Below are 19,039 nucleotides of genomic sequence, written 5' to 3'. Positions count from 1 at the left end.
ACCTACGTATAGCTAATTATAGTTCTATCGTTTTATGATAAAGTAGTAAGCCACGGAATAGATTAAATGGTTAAACATTCATTACTCACTAGCAATCATTAATTACATTGGTATATTACAATAGCATTGGTTATGACTTATGAATACTTACTACAGAATAGATAAATACCTACCTAACAGAACACTGTTCTATGCTAACAGTTATTTATATTTTATAATTAAGTACTTAACACAAAATTCAATTGAGATTAGTTTTGTGATAACTGATGACTGATAATGTTGTTTTGTTCAAATAAAAAGTAAAAAATTTTAACAGAGAATCACAATAATCCTGGTCGTTATCAGTTATTAGCAAATAGTAATAAATAATATCATGACAAAATAAATAGGTATGCTATCAACATAACTAATATTGGTCGAGAACGCGCACCCCTCCGAACTTCGCCAAGAACTGTGACGTAAGCCGTTCTCACCAGCAGAAATAATAATAATAATAATAATAAATATAATAATAATGGTATATAATATCGGAGAACGGATGACGTAGTTTTTGTGGTGGGAGAACACACAGTTGCGTATCACGAAGTTGATAGCATACCTATTTATTTTGTCATGAATAATATAATATAAACCGTCTATAGTCTGTATTCATTGTCACTTCATTGAACTCTGCTTAAAAAAAAAGTTTAAAATGCCTCAAAAACGGAATGTACCGCCGCCGGTGAAGGGTATTTTGGATATTGACTCAAAACTAACTTCAGTTATTTGTAACTCAGTTTCTAGGGTTTTGCCTGTTCGCAGTTTTACCACATATTACAAGGGATTAGAGGTAAAATACCTATATAATTAAAAAAATATATTTCAAATTAATCAAAATTTTTAATATTAACATTGTTAAATTTAAGTATTCGTGTCACGGAATTGTATGGATTGCCTGTTGGTTGTCTTTCATTTGGTTTGCTTGGTCAAAATCTTTGTTTCAAATGCAAGTTAACCTTCTTATTGGTAAGTCAATTCAAAATTATAAGTTAGGTCTTCATTCTTAATAGTTAAATGGGTATTCTTGTTGTATGCGCTCTACATTTAAAAATATGCCTCATTTATCAATTAAAATGCTTTATACCTACGTCAACAATTAATATATATTTTTACGAGATTAGGACAGTTAAACAGTTGACATACAAGTGTTTGCATTAATTATGTATATCTAAGTATTTTTTAACGGCAATATCATATTTTCCTAAGGAAATAATACTTATCACTAATTTCTGACGATGTTCACCACTCACCTTGTATGTCTTGTGGTTCTGAAACTAAAATAATGAACAAGAAAAAAAATACAGACAGGTTGGTTGTTAAATAACTTACTGAAAATAGGTAGCGTGTATATAACGAGAATACTTTTAATGTATTCTTGTTGTAAAATCATATTTTAGGCATACAGTTATTTTTAAAATTGTTCGATTAGAACTTTTATAATCCTATTAGTCTTTTAAAAAAGTTAGAAAATACCCATATGGTACTCTACAAGCATCTGTTTAAAAACCTAAATAAGTTAAATGACACTTACATTTTTTAAACATTTTACAGGAGAATTTTTGAATAATGATTTGTATGAAGTTATATTCAATTTTCTTCAAATACAATCATTACACATATTTTTATCTATTTGATCCATTTCATATTAATGAATATATTTTCTGTTTTTTGAGTTATCAGTTCTTGTAATAAATAAATTGTTAATATTGATATTGGTAACAAAGATTGAAAGGTAACACATTATTCGGACAGACACAACTAGATATATTAGGTGTATAAACGTATGTTCAAATTATAAAATTTAATTTTTCACCTAGGAATTTTTTTACACTAATTTCAACATATTTTTTAATATAGAAAAAATTTCCTGTATTTTTGAATCCTATATATAAACTTATTACATTCAAGTTTTTAAATAATGTATGTATAACTATGATCTATTACATGAATTTAATACATAAGTTACAATCAGTGGCGTGGCGAAGTGAAATATTTTGTTGGGTCATTTATGTATTGAATGACCTACCACACCATGACTACTTAATATAATACTTATTATTGAAGTTATTATTCTTATTAAATATCATATTCAGATGAAGTTAGTCTTGTACTCAATTTTTTACTAAATCTAATACTCACCCACCCCTTTAAAATTATTAGGTAACTGCCTTTCAAAATCACGTTCAACGCGCCACTAGTTACGATGAAAAAATTAAAAATTATAATTTTTTTTTATCTATTTAGGATTATTTATTGATATTTTTGCGGTTGCTACTATAAAAGCATTTGTTCGTCGCCGTCGACCTGTAGGCAACAAGAATGATCAATGGGTAACAATTGGCCCTGATGTCTACTCTTTTCCGTCAGGACACGTGTCAAGAGCATTTTACATATTATTTTATTTTTATAAATTGTATCCGTTAAATGAATTTATGGTATTGTTTTTATGTGTTTGGGCAGTATCTGTGGCTTTTAGTCGAATACTTTTAAGACGTCATCATTTATTAGATGTAATTGCTGGTGGTGTATTAGGGTATTTTATATCATTTGTAGTATCTGTAATTTGGATCGATCAAAGTACAGCCGAGTATTTGGTATCGTATGTATCAGATGATAAATTGGAGGGTGGAGAATATCATGTGTAAATTTTAACTAAACATTTATATTATAAAAAAAAAAATATATATTTAAAAAATATTAAAAATAATATAATTATAATGTGTAAAATCAAGAAATATATTGTACATTTCTAATAGACTGGAAGGCTGTTTGAATATTTATTAAAATGTGTATCTAAGGTGTAATAATAAATTATAATATGTATTTGATTGTATGATTATTTCTGAATTAATATGATTGTATTGTGTATATTCACGAAGGATTCTATCTGTAAAAAAATATACTTGTTAAAATTACATTTATAAAATAAAAGTAAACATGCATCCCATAAAATCAATTTTTAAAAAAATTATGTCTAAAATACAAAATTGTTTTACTAGTTATTTTGTTATGTAAAAAAATCTTTTAATGGTTTATATTAATTGATTTAATCAGATGTATTCTTAGTTCTTACACTTTAAACAAATTAAAATTATAACAGCAATATGAAACATTAAAATACAAATATATAATAAGCCCATCGAAACATAACTGTACACAAAACAAAAGCTAAAAAATCATATAATATTGTAAAATATGTATATGAATGTAAGTAATAATTAATTGCATATACTTAATTTATAAGCAAACCATTAATAAATCAATATATTGATATGATGGGAAATAATGTTAAGAATACCATGATTTAAATATGCAGAAAAGTTTGAAATTTTTTATCTGAACTTTTGAACTGCCTTCCCATGCTTACATTACTATGTGTTTGTACTTTTTATAGTTTGTTTATATTTTTAATTAAATGAGCTAAGCACAAATCATTATTTACTCATTAATTTATTAATATTCTGATAATTCAATAATGTATTTTCTTCAATTATTTATATTATGTAAGCAATTACTCATTTTTATTTACTTTGTTGTAGATGCCAAAGGGCAAAGAGTAATCATGTTATTATGAACAATTTTAATTGAGAAATAAATTCCAACAATGTAAATAATATTTTAAATGGAATACAAATTGGAGGTGAAACTATTTTCATGATACATTTCACTGACATATGTACTCGGAATAGTCTGAGAAAAACAATCATTAATGGATATCATTAGAGTGAGAAGAAGGAAGATAGTAGGACATTCACTACAAGACGTCCAGAACTGCATAGTACAATAATAGAGGGCATGATTGAAAGGAAAATACTACCGGAAGTGTCTGGGACAACCTTGCAACACAATTATTTAAGATAAACAAGGGACTGGAAGCTATAGTGATCTCACTTAAACAAATGGTGAGCGATTATGAAAAACGGAAAAGGGGAGCTGTAAGAAAACCTGAATTGGAAAAAAAAAATATGAATAATTTACAGTCCTGGGGGATTTATAAGGGTTTAATTAACCATTCACCATGTTTTTTTTGCTCATTCTGTTTTGCATTCTCCTAATTTTTAACAATTATATACCTATCAGTAATTTAAACATTTCATTAGATAGGTATCTTTTTTATATTCCCAACATGTAATTATCTTTGAATGCCAAAATATTGCTCAGACACACATTAAGTTTAAAAATTATATTATTAATAATAAACCTGATATACACTGGTCGTTCAACAACAGTTAGCAACATAAATACACTTCAAAATAGCACTTAAAACCACAACTAAAATTTATAACTAATAATGGTAATATCTTAACAAAGTATCAATTATTAACAACAAACCACAATGTAAATAATGTATAGATATATAAAGATTTTGTATTTATAATTTTAAAATATTAATGAATGTGTGTAGTTATAAAAAAAAAATATGTTACCTTTATGGATATATAGTGTTTAGTTCTCAATATAATACTTTTAAGAACCTGTGCACAGAATTTATCTTTATATTATTCAAAGTATTTTATGAATACACATATAATATTGTTATATAATTTAAAAACTATATCAGCCGACAGCCGTCTACTAGAACTAGGTATATAGTTTCTGATCAGTAAGAAATAGTAAATTAATTTTAACGACAATTTATTTTACATTGATGTTGAATTTTAAAACAATTTCAGATGCATGCGTGCAATTTTTTTATTTACGTTTAATTCCAGTAATATTATATAAAAATTTTAATTTTTAAAAACTAAAAATTTAATACAACTTTTACGTCATGAGCTATTTTTAATATATCTTATAATGATTTGCATGAATACGAATCTTAAGCAATCTTAATCTTTAGAATATGTCATGTAAACACTGAAATAACACAGAAGCTTGTTTGTAATCATTTTATTGAAATCAATAATCTATTAATGCTTTCAAAAAAGTATTAATTTGTGATACTTTTTACAAAAGCAATCATAGTAACATGTTGCATCTCTACCAGTAAAATAATTAAATAAACATTTTTTTGGTACCGTATTCCTAGTTAAATTTGTATTTTTTACTACTAATTATATTTTAACTTGGCGGAATCTTTACTTAAGAACTTACAATAGTTTACATAAATGAATCCCAAAACCCAAATAGGAAACAATTGTTAAAACTAACCACCTCCAAAAAACTGATCAAGTTTGAAGGCATGATACACTTTTTGAATGAATAATAGAATTATATTAGATATTATCAAATAATAAATATCCAATTAAGTTCTTGTCAATTAAATCGCAAGATAAAGTTAATTAAAATTTCCTTACCAACATATTCTAGGATTTATGTAAAAATACATCATATAATAAAATACAGTTTTTAATAGAAAAAATATACTATATTAGGTAAATTGAAAGTATAAATTTTAACGTATTAAATAATAAATGAGAAATTATTAAGGCCAAGGTCTTACAAATAATTTAGTAACTATTTATTAGAACATCAATACAAACAAATAGGTTATTATGATGATTGTTGCAAAAAAAAAAAAGAACATTGTCTAGGAACATTATTATAGAAAATACAATACATTCTATAATTGTATTATTATGTTGCATAGAGGAAATCTTATAACAATATTAATAGTATCAGAATTATGATTAATAGTTCATTTTTTAAATAAATTCTGCCAGTTTTAATTCATTATTCAACACACAAAAGCATTACCATTATTGTTCTATAGAAAATACATTTTCAGCCTTTAAAAGTAAAATAAATGTTCAATACAATGGTCTTACATCGAGTAATGACATAAAAGACCGTCAACATAAAAGTTTACAAATCTTCAATTAGTTTTTCACAACAAAAAATTCACTCAACAATTTTTAAATGTTAATATTATATATAGTATGCGTGTTACAAGTTATAAAAAATAAAATTGTTAAAAAAAAAATTATAAAAAAAAAAATTAATTACTAATTAGCCTCGTTGATTAACAACAAATTAAAGTTTGAAGAATAATGTAAAAATATTTGTATTATTATTAGTAGTATACCAAATATTATTTTTTTAAAAGTGGGCTAAACCCAATATGCATATAAAATTGGTATTTTATAGTGAATGACCATTAGTGCAAATTTTATGAAGATGTCATATTCTTTTTATAAATTTATAAATTAATTTAATTATTCTGTTTTTATTCTACTTTATAATTGCAGTCATATTTAGGATTAGTATAAATTAACAAAAGTTAATAAAATACAGAAATAAATATGTAACAAATAATAAGCTACCACCTGTTAGAAAAGGCGAGGTTTAACAGATTACCATAATTGAGTGTGAAAATTCTTGATATCTAGTTTTGGATGAGCTTGGTTTGATGTCTGACCATCCCCTTCATCCATAACATGATGATGATGTTGAACTTCAACGTGATGTTGCACTTCAACATGACGTTCATCTTGATGCTGTTTATTTTCCCGTTGTTGATGTTCAACTCTAGATATGATCAAAACAATATTAATTTATAAAATACTTTTAAAAGTTATAGTAAGGTTATTATTTAATTTTTTTTTTTTTTTACCTATCTACATGTCCGTTTCCATTTTGAATTTCTGCTGGTTTAGCTCCATATAGTATCTAAAATTTATTACAATAATTATCAAATGAAAAAATAATTGAAAAAATTAGGAATAAAGATAAATACATTTGCCATGCAATCTTGTTGTCTAGCTGCACCATGACGTCCAAATGTCGGTTGACTTTTATATCCAGATGAGCTATATAACAAAATATTGATATACACACAATACATGCATTTGTAATAACTAATAACTAAAACACTGGAAACTTACCGATTGTCATTAGCAGATTCTTTTTCAGATGGGTCTAAATAGATAAATAAATAGAAATAAATAAACTTGTACGATTGTAAAAATAAGAAAGTATAAACGGTACCATTACCTTCAAAAAATTCTTCAAAAATTACGAAATTGTTGCCTTGATTAACTAATTTGGATAAATTAAAATATTTCCATAAGAATTGTAAAAGTTTATTTGTAGGTTGATCAACAGCCAATTGTCTTGCTTCAATTTGATTATCCTAAAAACCATTAAAAAACATTAAAATAAAATTGGACTGTATACAATTTTTTTTTTTTATGTTTTAATACTTTTAACATGTAATCCATAAGTTTTATTCCATATCCATGACGTTGTCGAGTTTCATGAATGTAAAAATCAAGTAAACAGTAGACCATTGCTTCAGTTCTTGAACCTTTTTTATTAAACAAATACAACTTTTTCCATCCCATTTTTAACAAACCAACCACAACAAAATGTCTGAAATACAATTAGGTAATTGATATTATATATTTTTAAATCCAAATGTTATAAATTAATTACCCTGGTGATGTTTGTTCTGTCATCAAGTATAAAATATGATCTGAACGCATGAGTTTTTCAGCTGAGGTAATTGGAGATTTTAACTCTTGAGCAATTCCTGAAGCTACTCCCATTTTATCCAAAACATTAGATATCATCCTTTGCAATCTATAAAAATGAGTTCCATTTATTTAATATATTATTAAACTCAACTTCACTTCTTAGAGCATTTATAAATAATGAATAGATAATCACCATATTACGTAAATGCAATCAAAATTGGAAAACCCTTAAAATTAACAATGATTATTAATATATTATTGCTATTGTATCTTATTATACTAGGAAGGAACGGGGTACATAATGATTAATGAGCATTTAGCATGACAAAATAAATTATACATGTTATTTATATTGACATGAAAAATAGGTAGGTAGTTTTTTACTTGCAGTTCTATGCATTAATTATTAGTTATCATAATTAATATTCAATTAATAGTTTAAAAAAACAGCTTTTAGATGCACATTGAATGCTAATTAGTTGATTTCATAAACATAAATATATAATGTTCATTCTTTCCTTAACTTTATAGTTTACTAAATATGAAATAGGCATAACATAATATATTTAATTAACCAACAATATTTCATAAAACCAATAATTAAGATAATGTAGGTACCTTGGGAAAAAATATAAATAAACATATGTTTAGAAAGTTTCATAAACATTTGACTATATATAGCAAAACAACATTGAATATCCAATATATTATTTAAAATTAGTACAAGCAATGGCGGGCATTAAAAAAATTCTGACTAGTGAAACAGTTTTTACCATACAACAATTAATTAACATGGCTGTTAAAATACTTAATAAGTATGTGGGTACCTATAGTTAGAACTTATTATAATGATTTTTAACACACATAGGTACACACTCACACATCAGATGTATTTGGAAAAAAAATACGTTTGGTAGTAAATACAATATGATAGTCAAAGGTGTGTGTCAAATTATAATCATGCAATAAATCAAGCACCCAGTAGCATGCTTAGGTGGGCACAGCGATTGTCCTGTTTAGGAGTGTCATAAGAATAATAAATTGTCGAGTTTCACGAAGAGTATAATAATATTAGAGACCAGTAAAACCGGACAGTTGCAGTAGACTCGACTACGATATCTCAGGGAATATTGACGAAATCGCTATAGTACGGTGCAGGGACCTAGGATAATGGTAGTATGTCATGTTAAAATACAACGCGTGACACGCGGAGTAGACATGGTAATTATCGATTGTGTACTAGTTACAAAATGTGCATAAAAATACTTACTCTGGGTCTTCTTTTTGGTAGCCGACTGGCAACAATGAGTTGTCGATTTTGATGATCTGATCGTGGGCGATATGGCTCAGATCGAATTGGAATTCCATGGCGTCGAGTTTTTGTAGATTTTTGGTGAACTGAAATAAGCGGACCGACGGGCGTCGCTTTCGATGCTATTTCGAGTGAATACTAAAGAGAAAAATCGAAATAACCCGTGGATTATATAATAAGATAAATTACTGTTTAATGACGGACGGAAATAAAATGCGTTTCCAGCAGCAGCTAGCGAGAGGTGAACAAACAGAGAGAGGAAGTGAAACCGTTACCTGTGGATTTCACGGACGACAGAGAAAAATACAGGTCTACAATATTATACCTACAGAGTATAATATTGTATTGACTATTGAATGTTCCGTTTACGGTTAACCGTTGTACTTGTACATGCTTACGTGATAAAGAATAATTTAAACACGATAAACGGCAGCCCTTGACGGTATCGCCAATAATAGGTTTTCGTTGGCTACACTGTAAGCTGTTTTTACCGCCGTTGTTTAAAAAAATAAATCAGTATTATTATTTTTTAACTCCGTAATATTATTCTCCTGCGGAATGTCAGAATGTTGTACGCTAAATTTCTCTATCATCTAAAAAGTATTAACACATTTATTATGTAAATAATATAATCCTTATGGAAACTAAAGAAAAGTGTGAGTAGGTACCGCACTGCTGTACAGTTGTAGGTGTCGAGTGTATACATATTATAGTGTCATCAAGTGAGTCAAAGTAACGTAGGCCAAGCTGAATTGAAAATATATTAATTCGTTTTCTATTTACGTATATATTATTATTGAAGTCCACAAAATCTAAAACCTCTAAATAGTTAATTCGATGGACATTAGGAATACATAGCAAGCATTTAAATGTAATATTATTAACATCAGCACTATGTTTCCTTAAAATATTTGTTTAAATGACTCCATTTTGTGCATTTTGATTGCGATGTATCAGTATCCATATTACAATGTATTTTGTTTATAAAAATTAAATATTGAGAACAATATAAATTTATTATAACAATACAAAAAAAAAAGTGTAACAAGAATAGTAAATTGTTGACAACACGGGACACGATATAGTCGACAGACGAATGCCTGCTTTTAAACTTTACAGTACTAAGTTTGTCAGGTAATTCATATATAGACTATAATATAGTATATTATACTAAGTATTATTATTATTATTCATTCCAGACATCAGCTGATATTTAATAATAAATAATAATCCACCCAGTTATAGTAAATACAATGGGTCACTCTCTCACTCCGTGCAAAATTATTCTTATAATTTCCATGAATGAATATAAATATAACAAACGACAAATTTTAATTAAAACTGACAGTTTACAACCGTACATGCCACATGGGATATTGGGTTTGGATAATATATGTTTTTCTTTTTTAAATAATAATTATTACCCGCACGGCACTAATCTTTAATATATAGAAATAGTATATTCTGTGAATAAGAAATATATAAAATATTATTCTTTACTTCTCATAAGTCGTTTCGTATATTTTAACATTTTGTAAGTTCCATTAACTATTAGCATTGTTTAAATACAGTAACTATAATATTATAGTATATTAATTAATCAATGGTAGGTCTCTAGTACTTGTATTTAAACACGTTATTTTAAAATCCAGACATAGTGCAAAACACTTCGACAGTCTATAATAATAAAATATTATAATATATAATATATAATATTTCTATCTAGAATACTCGATACCTATATAGTAATAGGTATATGGCAGAATATTTTATATTTAACATAATAATTATTGTTTTTTGTTATTATTATTTTTTTTTATTGCACAAAATGCAATAATAAATCTTTGGGGTTCGTACAAAGAAAAAAACAATTTAACGTAACTTTAAAAAAAAAGTAACTTAACTTTTTAACTTAACTTTAACTTTTTAACTCGTTAATGCCCAGCTTTGCATATTATAATGTAATCGCTCGATGGACGGAAGGGGCCGTAGAGAATAAGCCGCGTATTATCATAGAACAATGGCATTGTATAGGGGCTATTGAAACTAGGTTCACATTTTCACAACAATATAATAACCGTGGCGCAACGGTATATCGTTAGTAACTGTACACCGCCATAATTGTTACGTTTAATAAATGCTGATTGTAGAAGCTAATTAAAATTTATAAAGTCTCCTCAAAATACTATTTACTCGTGAGCCGCTGTACTTTATGCATAAGTTGGTTAGTTGGTATGTGTTAAATTTAAATTCAATGATAAATTATTGTACACGAAAAAGCAAGACCGGCCTTCGTGTCAGCCTACGAAACTAATAATAATTAGTGTATTTTATCATTTTTATGATATATTTATTTTGCCATAATAGTAATTTATTTTACAAATGGTAAAATGGTAGGTTAAATTAATTTTTCCAGAAAGTTACAGACACAATACTTTTATTAAACTAATAAATATTTAATTATTATATTAGCTAGTAAGTATAATATATTTTTATAATAAATTATTGTTATTCATTTTTGAGTTAATACCGACTTACCGACAACGACCATAACAGGGTCAGTATTTTCGTAGTATAAATAGACAATATACCTTAAAATTCATCTAAATAATTATTTTAGAAATGTCATGGTGCATATAAAATATAATAATATACGTAGAAGTTTCAAATCCCACTAAAAATATTTTTAATTACAACAAAATTACTAAAATCGTTATACTTCATTTAAATATCTAATTTCACCCGAATTTGAACTTCAATGCCTACAAAAGAAAATATAGCTTAAATATTTTTTTAGATCTTTTGATTCCAGAATGAAAAACTTATAATAAACTCTGTACTAAATGGTCAAGTCTCTCCTAGAATTTTATAGATTCTTAACCCCAAATTAATTTTCCAATGTTCTCGTTTTGAGAAATGTCTTAAAATATAAATTTAAAATGTATATAAAAAAAATGGTGTCAATGTATCTTAAATATTGTTAATTAGCATTTAGCTATGATAAAAACTTATGAAGAATTCAAGAATCTTTAACAGTTTAACGACAAAAGAAAACAACTTAAAAAAAAATTAAATCGATTTTGTAAAAGAAGATTAGTGAAAAAATTCCCATTTTTTTGTCCACCCAACTAAGTATAGTACCAACTAAATCCAATTTGCTACCAGAAAATACCACCAAAATTGAAAATCCAAACATTTTTTCTATTAGAAAGAGTATCTGCAAAAGTGCAAACACATAATTGTAAAATCAATACATTCATTGCTACTTTCTACAGTATCTAAAATAAAAACTTCATAATATATCATAGCAATAATTAACATTATTGACAAATATTAATTGACCTGATCTGTATTTAATGAAAAATATTATAAAGAATTGTAATACACGGTATAAATATTTTAACAAAACAAACTACATAGTAGGTACCTAATAATAGTATCTCGTACTGATATACCAAATCAAGTTTCAGATTTTTTCTTTAAGAAAGGAATTACGTTTATTCATAATTGAAAAAAAAGTACATAACGCCTTTAGGTAATATAACAGCTAATAGGAAATCAAATTTCTTTATTAAGTGGTGAATGTAAATTACTTTTCAAATCATGTCAGTTGCGTATCTAGGATTTTTTCACGAGGGTGGGGAACATTACGATTTTAATAGGCATATTCAGTACACATATATATTCATAGTTTAGTATTATAGGTTTGTATGGTGTACAACATTTTTTTTATGGGGGGGGGGGGTGTAAATCCCCCCTGTAGTTACACTCTTGACTCATGTTGTGCTAATATCTATAAATATGTTCAGACATCTTTGATTAATTACCCAAAATATTTTTGGAATTTTTACGATTACTTATTAATATGGTTAAGTATTTTATGTTTCTCCCTCGTCCAATCAATGTTAGAATATGGATGAATAATTTTGTATCCACACGAACACATCGAGGTCATCCATAAGTCATAACTCAATAGTCATTACTCAATCATCAATCATCATAATAAACCGGAACGACTACAAAATCAATGACAAATGTGATGGTGTATAATTGATTGTCTATGTAAAACCCCTTGTGATTATTTTTAACACCATTACGTATTTGGCCATTGCACATCAATTTTAACGATAATTGTTTAATTTTATTAATGCATTTTGATGCATAATATACAACACATTTTGATTTCTCAAAACTAATATTTCACACCAGAAAATATTGCATATAGCCATAACATTTTTGCTATAAGGCATTATATTATAGGTTACATATATAAATGCGCATTCTATGACATTGCATAGTTTTATTCCTTTTTTATTTAAAGACTAGACATTTATACGATTAATAAATATATAATAATTTAACACTTGCACAAACTAAGAAGTGAGTCCTAATGTAGGATTGGATTTGGATAAATAATGTATAATGCATTTGATAATTTATTACAATTATTTTAAATGTGTAGATATATTTAGCAATTTTAAATTTGGTACTTAGTAAAAGATGGACCAATTGTCCAATGGATCTCATGATATAGAAGGAAGATAATTAGTTATCCTAAAATTTAACGGTAAGGCTATACTAAAGTACTAACTATCACACACAGCCAGTGTCAGCCTGGCACACCAAAGGCCCATGGATCAGTTTTTTAAGGGCCCCCTAAAAAATGTATACCCATGCAATTTTTAGCAATATGGATTATAATATAAAATGTACCTTTATTATAATCATCAATAAACTATTATATAATTTAGTAAATATACGTTTCATAATTAATAATTGTAAATTAATTGCGCACATTCACCACAATAAATAAATAAATAAATAACCGATATATATACAACAGTATAACACCAAAGATATTGCGAACTATATCTAATTAGTTTGCTGTGGTGGCAACAAAAATCGACATAAGGTGACTACAACAGCATTGCAGTCGTATTGACAAATAATAGCTGAATATTACGCAGTCGACAATATTTTTATAAATAACTGGCTATTGCTTGTGGGCTGCGAAAAGACATGATTTATAATTTATAAATAATAACATTAAATTACAATAAATCATATATTTATATCTAATATTAACGCGAATCCCGACGTAGGAAATAATTTATTTAATAATAAACTATGAAACTATTGAAACATATGAAAACTACAAAACAATAAATAATAATTATCAGGGGCGGAATGGCCCAGGGTGCTATACACCAAGTAGCACCCCGGGCCCCCGTTTGTATTTATGATCCGGGCCCTCGATTACCATTGTCGGTATAAGGTATAATACTGGTATAATACGGTATTATACAAAATAAAAATAAAATAACATATTTCAACATCTCTACAAATAAACAACATGTTATTCTTAATTTTTTTTTTATGTTTACTTATAAAACTAAGGGCTCTTTCCTAATTTAGGTAGGTTTGAAAAAAAAATAAGGGCCCCTAATTAATTTTGCACCCCGGGCCAAAAATAGCCAGTCCGCCCCTGATAATTATCAATAATATTACAGTTTACATACAAAAAAATTATGAAAACTAAAATTATATTTTTATTATAGAATTTAAACTTTAAGACAAATACATAAGCCCATAAGCATAATGTCATTTAAGTAAACTTCCAAAAGTAAATGTCTTATCTTCATCATTATTATATATATTATTTATATATATAAATAGATATAGACATATAGTATTGTACAACATATTTGTATAATATGCAATATTTGCATGATCAATGAATTCAACAACGGGGGCTCCTGCACGGTCGGGTAAGCGGGGCCCTCGTGCAGTCGTCCGAGCCGTTGTTTTTGAAGCGAAAGATAAAACCTAACTTAACCTACAGTAGCACAATAATTATTCCAAAAAACCTCCTTCTACTTGTTACAATGTTACTATTATAATTGTTACTTGACACTTGCACTAGTATGCACTACTCTCACACTATAGATAATAAGTAAGCATCTGATTATTGATCTAATTTTTAAGACCTTACATTTTGTCTTTTCAGGCCGACACTGTACACAGCTAAAGATGTTAGATGTAGCACACATGCAATTTCTCATGTGCGTCACTGCGGGGTTAATGTCATTCGACATTCAGTCATTGTAAAGTAAGTATAATATTGTATGGTAGTAGGACACTTCGTTTATCAAGCAAATTATTATTCATGGCATTAAATCGATAGTCTCTCTTTTATATAGAGGCATGTCAATTATAATTCAAGTTATAATAACATAATATATGAGGTACCTACCTATTAATCCTTATTTTTATTCATATAATTTTTAAATGTTTCTTATGAGTAATGATGTATATTTTAAGTTCTAGATAATATATGTATAATAGCGATATAGAAAACGGTATAGTCAGAACCTACATAATATTATTAGTATCTTTAGGTATTTATATTATTTAAAAATACGTAGGGTGATTTACTAAGCTCGTGCTCACCTTCTTCTGCCAGTAACAAATCCTGGTTTTTAAAACTGTTCTGCTAGTATACAAGAACCATAATATCGAATTTCCGATTATTTTTTTTTACCACTTGAGAAATTATGCAGCTTTTTTCTAATGAGATCGTTTATTTTTGCTACAAATTGTTAAGCAGACGCTATTTGAAAAAATTATATGTTTATTAATGAAATTGTAATTAAATATAGGTATTAAGTTTCTGAATTATTATATACTTATAATAGTTGATATTGTCTATTAAGTATAATATATATACCATAATTTTATTATAGAATAGGTACCTACAAAACGTCAAGGTATTTTTTATTTAAAAATATTACAACGGACTACCTACCTATTGGCTATTATCCAAGTTATTAAAGATTAATAACTCGGACACTCCTGATTTCTTATTAAAATTTCGATTTAGATGCATCAATATTTTTAAAAAAATTAATGTTTAGAAGAGGGTTATTTTAACCTATGACGACAATTTAAAAATCAATTTCAAATACATAGTAAATGTATTTAGGTAGATTGATTTAATAATAATTGCCATTGATATTTGATCATATACACAAGTATTTAAATAGGTATATTTAATTATTAACACATATTTAATGTTATTAATAAAGTAGGTAGGTACAAATTAAAACAGACGATAATTTTTATATATTGCAAAACTGTTTTTATTTAAAGTTTGAAAATTAGGTAGAACTTATAATATACCTCTCACAAAAATTAATATGTCTAATTATAGCATTGTAAGATGTTTAATTACCTTATAGTAATTTGATAACTGATACCTAATAAAACTCAATATAACTTTGATTTTTGATATTTATGCAAAACATTTACAATTTTTTTTAATCAATAACTATAAGGTACCTAGGTACAAACTATATAATATTAGAAATTAACATCGTTAATTAATAACTAATAAGTATACATCTCATCAGAAATATTATAAGGTACAATATATATTACATCAAAAATAAGTTTATGAGGCATCCTACATAACGAGTTGAACCAAAAATAATTATAATTTAACATAAATCAGACAACAATAGGTAACATGAAAACAAATTAATGAAAATTAAATCACAGATATATATATATATATATAACTAATACCTATATATAATAATATAAAATAATTTTAAGGAATAGATCAATGTATATTTTTAAAGTAAAAATTAAAATTTATAATTGTACAATTAAGACATAAAATAATTAAGATAATTGTAAAAATGTACGTAGTACACTAGTACATAACATTAAAAGAAAATGATACCTATATTTCAATTACCTTTACTGTTAATTAGAATATGGTGTGTAATGTGTATTGTAACTGTATTTTTTTATTTATTTTATAATGAACATATTTAAATTAAACAAATAGTTGTATAAAAAGTTTAAAAAGCTCCTTATTTTAAAGATTAATAAGACTTAAAAATGCAATTTATTATTGATATAATATCTGATATTTATAAAAGCTTTTTACCACAAATGTGAATGATAAAATTTGAGATCCAATTTTGGTGGAGCACCTTTTTTTCCATTAATTGTGTCATTTACATCTTTTTCTGAAGGAAGAACTGTGACAAGATTTGGTTTGTTATCCTTGAATTTATTATTGATGCTGTTTTAAACGTAAAAAAAAGTTTAACAATTAAATAATGTTCTTAATTAATTGTACATGAAAAATTATAGAATTTGGATATAATTTTATACAACCTTTAATAGCTACTTAGTACTTACATATCAGCATTAGCAACGTATTTGTCATTCAATCGAGTTGCACTACCAGCCCCATGTAATATCTAACAAAATATTAATATTAATTTTTTTTTTTAAAACATACTAATATGATTATATGAATAATAAATTAGACTTATTATTTAATAAACTTTATATATTTTTGTTTGCATGGTTAAATTTCATTAACCAAAATTTGTTCTCATTTTTACAGAACCCACATTTTTTTAAGTTTCATCGCACAACCACTGACCACCACAAAAACTCAGCACACATGGTCTTGATTTTTTCTCATTGATGTTTATTGTTACAAAAACCACTCCAAACATTCACTGATCATAATTTTTTTTTAGTTACCTATTTTAAGAAATTGGTGGTCTGGTATAATATTTAATTTTCACGAATATCCATAATTTTTTTTTCTGTTTGCCCCTGGTCTGTTAACATGTATGCTTCATCTATACTCTGTTCAAAGGGGATAAAGCCTAATTTCTGTGAATGTAGACTCACGGCTAAGTGTTTGTCTAGGTCCCATTTTCTCCTTCTCTAGTATTCAATCACTAAAGCTTTGACTCGCAATTGTTTCCAAATGCCACTGATTACTTCTTTTGGTTGGTGGGGACTGGATATGTGCAGAATTAATGAAGAAGAAGAAACAATTTTCATCTGGCAGCTATGTGTTTTCTCGTTGAACAGAGTATAGTTCTCTCTTTTAATATTTTTCATAACATCATAATCAAACCCATTCCTCTAAATCTATATTCAAATCAGTATGCGTTTGTTTTAAATTTGTAAACCTATTCATACTTGTAATATTGGGCTTAACTCATAATAGTTAATACAAAGTAAATAAATAAATAATTATTCATACATCCGACATGGAGTCATTGTGTTTATTAGCAGCATGGCGTCCATACGTAGGTTTGTTTCTGTATCCACTTGTGCTAAAATACATAAAAAATCTAATATAATGATTGTATATTACTATTAGAATAATAAATAAATTACCAAATAGATTATAGCCAGGGGCATGTATAGAAATGTCATGGGGAAGAAGGGGGACACAAACAAAAAATTCCAATCATACCTACATGGTTATTAGTTATAATTAGATTTTAAATCTCAGAATAATGTCATAATTTAGAACCAAATTACCAAAATACGTGTGTTTGATAGAAATATAACATATAATTTAAATAGTAAGAGATGAGGTTTATACTCTGTAATAAAAAGTATAAAAGACGATGAATGGGGAGGGGGCACTGGGCATTGTGAATACGCCCCTGGTTATAACCCAATAACTAACAGGTACATTCTTCTACAATAGGTTCACATTTTATCATTAAAACTATTAATAACTACATACATTCTATAATAATGCAAATAATGATATCACAAATAAGTTATTTTTTTTAAATCAAAAACATCTTACCTGTCAAATTTATCTTTTAGTTGTGTTAATCCTAAAAACATAATAGAGAAAATAGTTTAAAAAAATATGTGATATAGGTAGCCATAATACTAGCAATTAAAGTGTATAAAGTTTAAAGAATTATTACCTGGAGTATCAAAAAACTCTTCAAATATTACAAAATTGTTCCCTTGATCAACTAACTTTTTAAGTGAATAATGTTTTTGCATGAATTGCAACATTTTTTTTGAAGGTTTATCTATAGCCAATTGCTTAGCTTCTAACTCGTTATCCTAAAAAGTATGAACCGTTAAAATTATATTTAAGAGTAAAGAAAATATTTAAATGGTGTGTTTACGTTTACCTTTAACATGTGTTCAACTAGTTTATTTCCATATCCTTGACGCTGTCTAGTTTCATGAATGTAAAAGTCAAGTAAACAATATACCATAGCTTCAGAACGTGAACCTTTTTTGTCAAAAAGATATAATTTTTTCCATCCCATTTTCAAAATTCCAACAATAACAAATGTCCTAAAAATGTTATATTAGTGATTACTGACTAGTATAGGTACCTAAGTATATTATAGGTAAATACTCATTAGTAAATAGGTAAGTGTTAAAATAAATAACATAAATCGGGGGGGGGGGGGGG

At 26.7% G+C, this 19,039-nt stretch overlaps 3 protein-coding genes across 7 annotated transcripts in view; 1 reads left to right on the top strand and 2 right to left on the bottom strand.

Moving 5' to 3' along the window:
- Positions 1–662: 662 nt before the first annotated feature.
- On the top strand, positions 663–3,470 carry LOC100167391 (presqualene diphosphate phosphatase). The gene is given in 4 exon segments (NM_001293528.1): positions 663–829; positions 906–1,005; positions 2,284–2,621; positions 2,624–3,470. Coding segments are annotated over 4 exon segments (606 nt in total). The 5' UTR covers positions 663–691; the 3' UTR covers positions 2,654–3,470.
- On the bottom strand, positions 2,781–9,135 carry LOC100169461 (alpha-tubulin N-acetyltransferase 1). Of its 4 annotated transcripts, none has more exons than XM_016804792.2 (9): positions 8,725–9,118; positions 7,414–7,560; positions 7,182–7,350; positions 6,973–7,111; positions 6,864–6,897; positions 6,716–6,788; positions 6,593–6,648; positions 6,337–6,507; positions 2,781–2,926 (listed from the first exon to the last, which is right to left on the bottom strand). In XM_016804792.2, coding segments are annotated over exons 1-9 (888 nt in total). In that variant the 5' UTR covers positions 8,823–9,118; the 3' UTR covers positions 2,781–2,925. The 4 variants fall into 4 exon arrangements, with proteins under 4 accessions (XP_016660281.1, XP_016660282.1, XP_016660280.1 ...); XM_016804793.2 differs by having other exon boundaries at positions 2,781–2,922; XM_016804791.2 differs by lacking the exon at positions 2,781–2,926 and having other exon boundaries at positions 5,386–6,507; positions 8,725–8,904; positions 9,042–9,135.
- A 6,746-nt stretch (positions 9,136–15,881) lies between these two features.
- Positions 15,882–19,039, bottom strand: part of LOC100162553 (alpha-tubulin N-acetyltransferase 1) — a 4,316-nt gene continuing 1,158 nt past the window's right edge. For both annotated transcript variants that reach the window (XM_001949792.5, XM_008185361.3), the window contains exons 4-9: positions 18,750–18,918; positions 18,534–18,678; positions 18,407–18,437; positions 17,846–17,918; positions 16,978–17,039; positions 15,882–16,858 (exon numbers count right to left, since the gene is read on the bottom strand). In XM_001949792.5, the coding sequence (XP_001949827.1) occupies positions 16,717–16,858; positions 16,978–17,039; positions 17,846–17,918; positions 18,407–18,437; positions 18,534–18,678; positions 18,750–18,918 (622 nt within the window). In that variant the 3' untranslated portion in view covers positions 15,882–16,716. The remainder of the gene's footprint in view (positions 16,859–16,977; positions 17,040–17,845; positions 17,919–18,406; positions 18,438–18,533; positions 18,679–18,749; positions 18,919–19,039) is intronic.

Source organism: Acyrthosiphon pisum, chromosome A1 (assembly GCF_005508785.2).
Source record: "Acyrthosiphon pisum isolate AL4f chromosome A1, pea_aphid_22Mar2018_4r6ur, whole genome shotgun sequence".
NCBI lineage: Eukaryota > Metazoa > Arthropoda > Insecta > Hemiptera > Aphididae > Acyrthosiphon > Acyrthosiphon pisum.
The sequence above is the reverse complement of the archived record's forward strand: the minus strand, read 5'-3'. Positions and strand labels throughout refer to the sequence as shown.

Coding starts and splice junctions, on each gene's coding strand:
- LOC100169461 (XM_016804791.2), bottom strand. CDS start 8,822: ATGGAATTCCAATTCGATCTGAGCCATATCGCCCACGATCAGATCATC. Junction 6,789..6,863: donor GAATCTGCTAATGACAATCG/GTAAGTTTCCAG, acceptor TTTGTTATATAG/CTCATCTGGATATAAAAGTC. Junction 6,508..6,592: donor GGAAACGGACATGTAGATAG/GTAAAAAAAAAA, acceptor GATCATATCTAG/AGTTGAACATCAACAACGGG.